This window comes from Diadema antillarum, unplaced genomic scaffold (genome assembly GCF_040938485.1).
Source record: "Diadema antillarum isolate AM-2024a unplaced genomic scaffold, OU_Dant_1.0 seq00000119_RagTag, whole genome shotgun sequence".
Lineage (NCBI taxonomy): Eukaryota > Metazoa > Echinodermata > Echinoidea > Diadematoida > Diadematidae > Diadema > Diadema antillarum.
In genome coordinates, this window is record NW_027271200.1 from 2,657,307 (window position 1) to 2,669,146 (window position 11,840).

The following is an 11,840-nucleotide window of genomic DNA, read 5'->3' on the forward strand; positions in this document are numbered from 1 at the left end:
AGTGTATGACATGAACATCTTCATGACAACATCATGCAATCACATCTGAATTACACCGAGTTTCTCTTCCCATTGCATAAACCCTATACATCCCAGATCCTACCATCAATTTACACTGATCTCAAAATGAACCCACATCTTTGGCTGAACACATGGGCTCATGTGTGTGTTCCACACTGTCAAACACTCATGCACGTCTTTTAAGCATGCTTGGTCAAAGATGTACTATTAAATAAGCTGAATATCAATACAACCAGGTATAAAGTTAACTTATCTACATGTAACTTATCTGCATTTGTATACTTGTGCTGTGATCTACTCATACAAACATGCCTTTATTAAGTTTATGGTAACCAAATGTTACACTGAAAAATAGTTCCAACATGCAGAACTGTTGATTTTGCTCAAAAGTGTATGCAAAAATTAATGCCCTAGAAATGTGAACAATTATCCTACAATATCACAAAGTCAATTGAGAAACAGCATATTAACAAAAATAGATTTGCCATTGTGTTCACTATACACTGTATAACTTTGTACAACTGATTAGTAATCTTATATGAGGTTTGGTCCACAGCAGTATGTCTACTGATCCTTTATGCTAGTGTGAAACAGACGCAGCTTGCTGGAAAATATGGTTTATTACGTATCTCATAACTACCTGAAGGAACCACCCCTGGACCCATGAATGCAATACAATAAGTGGTTTATTTGCTCAAATTCAGTGCCATCTTGCAACAGCAAAGGTTCACCTGCCCCCAGGTGGTGCTTCACAATAAACAAGATCAACATCATCATAATTTTAACCAGTACTTATTAGATTTTTTTTTTAACCACCGAGAAACATGAAATGTCTCGCAATATACCTTGGCAGTTTTGAATTCAACGATGTTCATTATTACAACAGTGAAAGAATGATGATGTGTCTCATTATCAGTGCTAATACTGCAGAAAAAATGAGTTTCATCAGGGGTAAAATATCCAGAGGACTTTTCAATATCTTTGAAAAGCACAATGTTCTATCATTGTAATCATCACACTTGGATGCATTTGATGTAGCCGAGATTATTACTGCCCATGCACTTGTCAAAGCTCTGAAACACTGCTTGCTTGGTGTTTCCCTTGCTTTTTAAGGGTGATGACCTCAGCCTGATGAAATGTGTTTAAAAAATCAGCGCCTTGTTCTGTTTGCTCTTCTCCTCATTGTTGACAGCGAGCTGCTCAGCCTTTGCAGTGTATACCATCTCCTGACGACAAGTTTGGCCTGTCTGCCCTCAGCTGCCATTCCCCTTGATTCACAGAAGTTATACCTATACATGATATAAGAAATAATGAAGAAATAAGAAAAAGAAAATAAAAATGGCAACATTGCACTAAAAAAGTCATTTTGTGGAGATCTAAAAGGTGTTTTGTATAAAGGTATGATGGTGCCAACATCTTCATTTAAAAATGAAAGAAATTTCACATAACAATCAGTGAGATACTGATGAGTATTACATGCAACTTCATGCACCAAAATTACACAATGTACCTGAATCACGAAGGCCTGTACTTCTGTCATGACATGTGGAGCATTTTCAGTTTTTAGAGGGCTTTATGAAGAAATTTGAATGTCCAAACTCTTTTATATAGTAAACACAATATAAGCTACATGTATTACTGTACAAAACACTCCTTTCATTATTGGTAAATTTGTGTTATGTAAATTTCGTTGCATCATTTTTGCTTACAATCTTGAATGAACTGCTGTGAAGTCTTCTTTATTCATAACTATGCCATGCTGTACATTTTCTTGTTCAGGAGGATGAAGTCACAGATGTACAAGTATCCTCAAATGAGAGGTCATATCAGAAGTTATCTGAAAACAATACAGACAGATTCCAACAAATCAATCTATAAACATTTCAAGCTGTGAGGTTCTTAACTTTTCATTCTCTCTCTATAACTAGAAATAATTGTACAATTTACAATGTTCACTTACTTTCTGTGTGCACTAGCTGGAAGTCTTATGCTGGTGTGAGTCTCGGCCATGAAGAAACATGTTTTTTCCCTCTTTTTCTTCCTTTGCCTGTTGATAGAATAGATAAAATTGTCTTATCATGCAGAAGTACAAAAGAGGAATGAAAATTTGCAATCAATCAATGTAGGAACAAAATGGACATCTTATGTTTAGAAGCAGACACTTTTTATTTCTCAATACGTGTATTACAATAATGTAAGAACATTGTTTGAACTGCTTTCATATCCTCCCCTCTGTAACAAATTAACCCTCTATACAGTCATTAAAGTCACATGATCACCAAAGTCTACAATCTTTTCTCATCCTTATCTTTTTATATTCTATTAAATTTGATCCCTCAAAAGCCAATTTCTTTTTGTAGCCGAATCTATATCTTTAGTCCAAATAAATTCTACTTAGGCACGGTTGACTGTACATCAATCCATCAGCCCCACTCATATTCATACGCAGACATGTACAAAAATCTATTTTTAAAATACTCTATATACATTGTACATCCTATATCTTTCAGGCCCTCATGTGCCCTGCCTATTGCAAGCACTCTCCTCTCATGTTTCTTCATCCCCTAAATCCAGGGGTGGGGCTTGAGTAGGCCTACATACAGCTACACTATACGGTGGCACACATCTTTTATTGAAATTAGTAGAGTAGGCCTACTTCTACCCGATATGCAAACTCTGGTATCAAATTGGTAAGTGTCCAGAATACCATTTGTTTTAATGCATTTTAACAAGGACTATTTGTTCTTTCCACAAACAAAGAGCATAAAGAAGCCAGTTTGTTGTGCTCATACGTGTAGCTATGACTCCATCAAGTAAATCACTGGAATTCCAGGCCATTGTAGCTTTCAAAAACCCCTTCAACCACTTGTTTTCAACAAAAGCACTATATTTTTGCTTGGATATCCTACAGTCAGTTTGCTGATCTTATCGTACGCTTCTTGTCTGAAATGTCTGGTGACTATAGACCTACACATTGTATTACAAAACTTAAGGTTTTACTGGTACTACAGTACCATCATTGCATCTCTAATCACTTTCAGCTACTTGCTATGGATATGGTTCAATTTCTCTTCCCTTCCCCTCTCCCCCCAAAAAAACAGATGTACGTGGCCTTTGTTCATTGTAAGTCCTAGCTTTTCATTGATCCAGCAAGTCAACACTAAATTGGACAAGCTTTCGTGTCGCAGTATAATAACTAGCCTACAGCATGATTTGTAGGGCCTAGTTTTATACATGTACAGGAGGGGAATGAAGCCAAGGGGTGGGGTAGGCCTATGTATATGGTAGTAATTAACTAGGGTACCGGTATGTACCAGGTAATCCTTTAGGCGTAGCCGTAGGCCTAGCAGTAGCACTTTTAATCACGGATCACCATGCACCAGCACTCTACCGATAGCTCCTGAATCCTGCTTGAAAGTAGCGGTTTTTTACAATAAACATTATTTTCACATCCTTTTCACACTTTCATACTTCCAGAAAGTCTAGTTGATATTGATTTTTTTTTCTTTCAAATCTAGCCTATACTGTACATACCGGTACTAAACATAGAGCCCTGGCAGCAGAAAAAGGAGCTTGCCAATGCAACAAGAAAGATGCCAACACAAAAAGCAATGTGTGGGACTATTATCGATGAACTGCGTGCCCACAGAGTGTTCGCGACGGCCACAACTTTGTCAGTTCTAGAAAACACAAGTTTCTCATTTTCACGAAAATTCCTCCAAAAAGTAAGTCTAAGGAAATAGCTCTTTCTAATACAAGACAAAATGAGCAATAAATGGGATCAAAATCGACAATTTTTCAACTTCCTCTGTTTTGAATCCCCAGCGATCGCACGGCAGACCTCAACCGCAGGAGAGACTCAACACATTGAGATATGGAGCATTTTTATGCATGAATGTAAGTCGAGGGAACGACATACGTAAGTCGAGGGAACGACATACGTAAGTCGAGGGAACGACTTACGTAAGTCGAGGGAACGACTTAGTAAGTCGTGGGAACGACTTACGTAAGTCGAGGGAACGACTTAGTAAGTCGTGGGAACGACTTAATAAGTCGTGGGAACGACTTAGTAAGTCGAGGGAACGACTTAGGAAAAAGATTTCTTGCAATGTCCTCTTACGGGCTCCGTAGTAAATAGTGCCAGATTGCCGGTGATCATTTCATAGCATGCTCGAGACATAGGTGTCAAAAATTTAAATTCCGTACCTGGGAGGAGTATTTAAATATGGATCTAAAAAAACAAATCGTAAGTAGAAAGAGAATACCATCAGCCAGCCCAGCAATCGCGCTGAATACATTTTCGTGCTGTTTGGTTTAAGAAGAAGAATGTGAATTTATGTATTGAAAGTTATAATATTGTTACTCTTTTACTCTTATTGTAAACGGCATTCTTGGGCTGCAATATGGAGGGAGAGTTGTTTTCCGATGATGTATAATTTTCATTGTCGTCATCTTTGTTCAACTGAGCACAAATTTTATAATGCATATTATATATCACATGAGCTGATATCATATTCAAATGACATTTCAAATGACATTTCCAATAACACATGTTTGCTGTCGTAAAAATTCAATGAAAACAAAACGTACAGTGTTTTACAACAAAAGATGCATAATTACATTATGGAATTATAATTGTTCAAAATAATATATATATATATATACAATATGATATGATATGATATATTATATAATGTAATATGATATAATATGATATAATATAACATGATATCTTTGCACAACGTACTTGCCATTGATTGTAGACATTTTTTTTTGCTTTTTTATATTCCCCTAATGAAAGTTTGACATCATAATTATTTGTGTGTGTGTGTTAGGCGGTATGATACATGTTAACATGTTTTAAGAGCGCTTAAGTACTTCAATTGTATTGTATTGTATTGTATTGTATTGTGTTGTACGGGGCTGTCGAATTGTATAGGTGTTACATTCGATCCAATTCCGATGGAAGCGCTTCTCTTGAAAGAGGATGATATCATAGGGAGATGAGGCTACAAGCAAATCCAGCCGAAGTCCTCCTCACCTCTGTAATTGGGTCGAATATATAATCCCTGGATATAGTGCACTGTGCCTTTGAGGTAGTTGTAGAACTTTGAGATTATGGCGCATCCGATAATTTCAGGCGGTCGCTCGGGAGGGCAGTGCTCGACCACAACCGTCTGAAACAGATCACTGACGCCGCTCGCTGCGCAGAATTCTGTGTACAGTAATTGGGCACAGGATCGGTTAGAACAGTCACAACCTTTATTTGTTTTGTTTTTGGACTTTCTGTCTATCTTCTTAAATTAATCATATTCTTGTTCATTCTTCGCACATTCATACATATGCATACTCACGAAGAGCATAGTCTAGAATGTCACACAATTGTCCACTCCATTCACTTTGTCAACTGTTTGTGTTTCTTTCCATCGTCTTATACAAAAAGTAGATATTCACTGGTGGAAAAAAAAATCCAAATACATGTAGCAGCACCTCGGCTGAATGGACTAGTTGAGAGAAATCAACAAGCACCATCAATGTATTGTTTACAGACTACATGTACACAGATGTATAACGGGAATATAAAATAGGAATGATAGCCGATGCATGTGATATAACAAACAATATCAATATTTTAGTCGATGGCGTTCATTTTTCACAAAATTGTCCTATACCAATGTCGTACTAGTATTAAGGGGAGCATTCTTACAAATGTCGATAACCACGCTCTAGACATTTTTACATGCATATTCATTTCTCTTCATCTGTTTCATTTTCGGATCAACGAACCTTCGGAATAACAAGATGTAACTGTATGTATTTCCCCCGAAACCTGGATTATGGGTTCAAGTCATTTTGAGTGCTTTGTAAACTTTAAAGGGATCGTACAGTTTTGGTTGAGACCTAATTTCAGGTTTCTAACATTTTTGGGTGAGATAATGAGAAACCTCATACGAAATATGAAAGAGCATGTAATTCTGTGAGGAATTCAACGTTTATTTGATAAAAATTGGTTTTGAAATGGCTGAGATATCCAAAAAAGAGCAATTCTAATAAAGTGTGGGACCCACACTTTATTATGATCACTTTGTTTTACTTTGTTTTTGGATGTTTCAGCCATTCCAAACCCAATTTTTATCAAATAAACTTTGAATTCCTCTTAAAATGGTATGCTCTGTACTATATCATAAGTGTTTTCTTGGTATCTCAAAAAAAGTTAAAAGCCCAATTCTCATCTCCACCAATACTGTACTATCCCTTTAATTTTTTTTAAAGAATTGAACTTTGGATCAATAGTATAATATTTTTGAGGTGAAGCAATTTTCAAACAAAACCCGGGCTGGAGAATGTATGTCATATCACGGACATGTCTCTTCATTTCTAAGATCCCCGTAACTGTATCATACAGTAATCATACTTGATTTCGATTTGAAATGATTTCCACATTGTGTTAACAAAAAATTAAAGAAAAGCAAAACTGAATTGCAATGATCACAACAATACAATGATTTTTGTAAGTAAATGATAGTCCAAACGTATATAACTTTAGCAGCAAATTATATTTCAGCAACAAAACATGGCCTATACCTTCTCTACTGGCGACGAAAACGTGATCCATATCCTCAATGACGGTGAGCTCTTTTAAAAGGTCATAAATTGCGCTCATATCACCTTTGTTCCCTTCTCGAGCTTTGAAAGTTTCAGAGTGGTCATCCTGTCGACAAACAAGACACTTGGTGACCTTTTGAGGCACTCATCAGAATGTAAGAGATATAGTTACGTAATACGAAAGGATGATAACACTATATTTCTCTCAAGATTATCGCTACGATCCTTTTCAACACACTAGTCAGGAAAAGAGGGTCTCATCAGAAAGTCAGTGTTAATTCGCACTCCTGTTGAAATTCATAATGTAAGTTTGAGTTGTTATTTTTCTGAATTTGTATTATGTATTTATGGTAACGCGTAAACGTTTCATTATTGTAGGCGTGCACGTATTGTAGGCCTGCACGCAGTGGCAACTATACGAAGCTTAAACTGTAACATTAAAGGGATCAAACAGATGTAGAAAAAAAATCACTTTCTAGACTGTTTGGCTTGAATAATTCTGAAGGGGGTTAAACTCTTACGAATGCTGTCGTTGTAATTGGGTTGTACGTCAAGAAGAATACATCATGACCCAAGTTAGCGTCCAAATCTTTCGCACCTTCATCAACGAGAACCTTCATGGGCGAGGCCCTGCCGATTGTGGTGAAAGTGATCATGGTCTTAATCCCAGCTTCTGAAGCCAACTGTGCATGCAGTAAAAATAATTCTATAGTGAATGGATGTACAGACAATGACGCATGGTTGTATACAGTATGTGCACATATTCCAAAATAAAGATAATACATCATTAATCTAATATCCCTGTATAATGAATATATTTTGTTTTTATTTGTTTGCCTCCTTGTTCGTGTGTTTCAACAAACGTATTCAAAGACATTACACAGCAAAATTATTCAACCAGGCACTTGTTTTATATAATAGTGATGTCTAAGCCCTTGAGATTTGAGCTCTTATTTTTGCAGTCAATATTTGTAAATGCCTCAAAAGCCTGCATGAAGCTTCAAAACTGCAACTGTATTTTCCGAGACAAAGGTGTCTAAACTCGTGCGCTTAGTGGTTGCCAATAGACTTCAAAACGTTTAGGATCATGTCAAACATTACAGGTGACTATGAAATAAGGAAAATTTGTATAGTTTCCACTAAACGGTATATATAACATGCCCTAAATCCTAGAGCACAGTATGGATCTTCTGCCGAGAGGGGAAAAACCCAAACAACTTAAAACAAACTTACCCCTTTTGCTTCCTGGATCAGGTCTTTTTCGAGCCTGTGACCTGACATACGATAAGAAATGATTGTTGGAGAAACATAACTTTCTCTTTTGTTATGCTGTATAGGATATCTTTTCTTAGTAGCGAACCCTTCTTCACTCTCTGTTTTCTGCAGTACATCCCAAAGTAATGATATCATGAACTTCAATCAAAATATATATATATATAAAGATTTCTTACAGTGATATGAGAACAAGCACTGCGATTCACATGTTTTTGCAGAAATATAGGCCTACGCATATCATGAACTCAAATCAAATATGATTTCCTACAGTGATATTTTGAGAATAAGCAACACGACTCGTCTTCTTTTGCAGAGATATATTTCAGTACATTGTACTTGGAATAAAATTTGCAGGTATTAATCACTACTATGTCAATTGAGTTATGATAGACAAACTTTATGGCTTCATACATCTCCTCTCTGTCCCTCCCTCACCGCCCCCCCCCCTCTCTCTCTCTGCCCCTGTAATCTGAGTTTTCCTGTATTCATCTGCTCTTCCTGAACACACATTAATACTAAAATTCACTTTGGCGTTAATCATAGCTTGCTTGGCAAGCTTTGGGTAGTTCCTCTTCCCATAAGGTCGGAAACAACATCTGCCACGAAACAAAAAAATTAACAGAATTCGATTTGTGTTGATATTGGTGAATTAAATCGACGCTCACCTCTATATTCAGCTGTTACGTAACAGCCTTGGAAGAACATGGTCGCTCCAACCATGTACTCGTAAGCCACTGAATACAACAAGCATCCTAGCACGACTTGGCTGGAGGAGCTGCCAACTTTGCTTACCCCCTCAGCGACGAGAAATTTAAAACGCCCGCTGTTAAAATCGTCTCTCAGTCCTGCAAAAGAAGAAAATATAATTGATGGAACTCAGTGACTATAGACCGCTCCTATCATGAACCATGTCCTGATTCCTCATGCTGTGAAGAGATCGTGATGGTTTGAGGAATAAACATGATAATTATCAGCATTCATATGCTGTGCTAGGTCTAAAAGTTAGTCTTTACCCCAAGTCTTACCTATAGCGCTTTTGGCGACACTACTATAACATTGTGTGTGCTTGTATGAATGTGTGAGTAATAGTGAGTGATGTCGATCCCCATCATTACCATAATACCCTCTATCAGTTGTAGTATTATAGTAAATATTGTATTCATAGCAAGATTTGCGATTGGTCGAGTTGGCACCACTTGACAATCATTGATTTCGTTATGGTTCACGATCGTGCTATACTTTATGATTCCTCCACGGGAAATTCCGTGTTAAACAACACAGTATGTTATAAATCAATGTTTGCTCTTTCATGCACCACATAATTATTCTACATACACCCTACCTCCACGTGCATGGTTAGTCCTCGTGCAATTCTATTTTACCAAGGCCGAGGTGAAATTAAACTGCACTTGGGTTAATTGTACATTTGTCGCGTAGAACAAAATAAACATACAAGCAAACAAAGGAATAAACAAACTAGTATTATAAGTGCATTCAAGTTCTTTGTACTTTCTATAGCTGTTTTACCCATGCCTATGTTCCTTATAATGCAAGATTAAGTATATATGTTTTGTTTTCGTTTGATTTGTAGTTAATCATGGCTTTGTGTATCTAGAAACATTTATTTCTTTCTGCAGTTAATGAACTGTATGATGGAAAATGTTGTGAAATATCAATAAGTTGTGTATTTACTGACAGCGCAGAAATAAAGTCCTTCCTGAAATAAGGAAGTAAGTCACCCACATTCAAGATCATGTACCATCAATCCTATCAAGCAATATATAACGACGAACCGTTAAAAGACACTAACAATGAAAGACGTCAGAGATTCATAGGCATTACATAGCCCAAAACAATATCATATACATTCATTGAGTACCTTTCTCGGAATTCAAGAATTTACTCTCCAACTTCTCTTCAACTACCATCTCTTGCAGAATATGGAAAACTGGGGTTAAATCCGACAGCGTCCCCTTGCGAATCACATATGGTTCCATTGCAAAACAGCTTGAAGCACGACCTGGTTACGAAGTCTCGACGATGTCTTAATATACAGCCTACGGAATGGAATACGTTTTCTATAATTGTTGTGGTGCAGAGTCAATATACGCATTATAACATACCTATAATCGAAGGATCACTCTGACACTACGTTCGACATGTGCATAATACATGTGCATATTTGTATTTATGAAACGTGCATTTGGAGTTTCTGCCATTTCGTTGAACTGATGTATAAACGCACTTGCCGCAATACGTATATCATAGAGCAAACAGAGATAAAAGGAGATGAATAATGGTCATTCCAAAGTCCAATCTGCGTGAGAGAATTTAATTTCCTGCGTAAAACCTCTGGTACCATAACCGGTGTGCATGACGGTCTCCTTCGCGAGACTTGACTCGCGAACTCCTTCACTGTGTTATCAGGTGTAAAGAATACGAGAATTGACCCGGAATAGCGGAGCAACTGGAAGATTTTCGGCATCAAAAAATGCCAATTTTGATGTCCTTTTTTGCATAATGCCTTGCATGAGTAAACGTCGAAAAAAGTGCACAAACGTTCGACAACAACAACAACAAACAAAACTGAAATGAACTTGCTATGCTCGACGACGAGCCCTCATTTTAAATATACAGGATTAACGAATCTATGTGTCTATAAGATGTGTGTATATAATGCAAGTGTGTGTTGCTCGAGTGGTGTGCATGTGACTGAGTATGTATGTGTGTATGTGTGTGTGTGTGCGTTTGCGTGTGTGTGTGTGTGTGTGAGTGTGTGTGTGAGTGTGTGTGTGTGTGTGTGTGTGTGTGCTCGTGTGTGTGTGTATGTGAAAAAGGTGGGAGAGGGATGGAAAGTTGGCCTTAATAAGAATTTCGAGATATACCATGATAATACACATAATCAAATCCCGTAACCACTTGTATTAAAGACGTATAAATGAGTACCTATGAAAAATACAGAGAATAGATTTACACGATAACAGTACTACTTTAAATTTCATGAAATCATTCACAACAAAGGTTGTTCTTAAAATATTTTTCTTGACAACCAGATCTAGAGCGTTTGCCCGTGTATGGCCCGATATAAGTAATAAAGTATATTAGATACCGTTACACGCAAACGAAAATCCAGGGGATGAATAGCATTGGGTATAATCATTAGGAGGATGAAATAGCTTTTGATTACATCTCTAGAAGAAAAGATAAATCTAAGTTTGTGTACATTTATAAACCAAGCCATAGGAGATTTATTCCCCACAAAGGATCGAAAGGGGAAGAAAGGAACATTCTGACATTCTCTCACCAGCTGTAAACGACGCACATTTTGTGTGGCTGTTGTATTCTTTTTGATCATATCATATATCAGAAAGAGATATCATGTATGATTAATTTGTACTCGTGTCATGAATTTATAGGGACTTTCCATTACTCCCTTACTATGCTTACTCTATGAATAGGTTCCCCCATCAATTCTGTTTCAAGTTCTATTTTTCTCTTCACTACATCCTGTGGGTTGGTACTATTATTTACCTAACTCATAATTACCTCGACAGCACAAAGACAACATTTCTTGTTTACATACTCAATCGAACATCAGCAGTCTTTCATATTTATATTGTAAGATATTGCGCAAGCAACATCATTTCAAATATTTCTAAGTACAATTACATGCTTTTCCAACATGCTTTTCCAATAGGATGTTATTTTAAGGGGAATCGACACCCACTTATACCAACGTGATAACTTAAAAACAAATTTCTCTTTGCCTAAAAAGTGTATTCAAGATGGTGTAACTGTAAATTTGTTAGATTTTATGACCATAGGAACGCAAAGATACACGTGACTTTCCCATAGCCATTAGTTAGAGCTCATAAAAAAAGAAAGAAAAAACTTTGAGGATGTTGCGTCGAGCAGCTAGATTCCATTGAGTACTCAAT

At 36.9% G+C, this 11,840-nt stretch overlaps 1 protein-coding gene across 1 annotated transcript; it reads right to left on the reverse strand.

Annotated features, from left to right (window-relative positions):
• Nucleotides 1–1,197: 1,197 nt before the first annotated feature.
• Nucleotides 1,198–7,983, reverse strand: LOC139727111 (uncharacterized). The gene is made up of 6 exons (XM_071638089.1): nucleotides 7,861–7,983; nucleotides 7,149–7,310; nucleotides 6,607–6,733; nucleotides 5,063–5,236; nucleotides 1,982–2,068; nucleotides 1,198–1,310 (listed from the first exon to the last, which is right to left on the reverse strand). The coding sequence occupies exons 1-5, from the start codon at nucleotides 7,906–7,908 to the stop codon at nucleotides 2,007–2,009; spliced, it is 573 nt and encodes a 190-aa protein (XP_071494190.1). The 5' UTR covers nucleotides 7,909–7,983; the 3' UTR covers nucleotides 1,198–1,310; nucleotides 1,982–2,006.
• Between the last annotated feature and the right edge of the window lie 3,857 nt (nucleotides 7,984–11,840).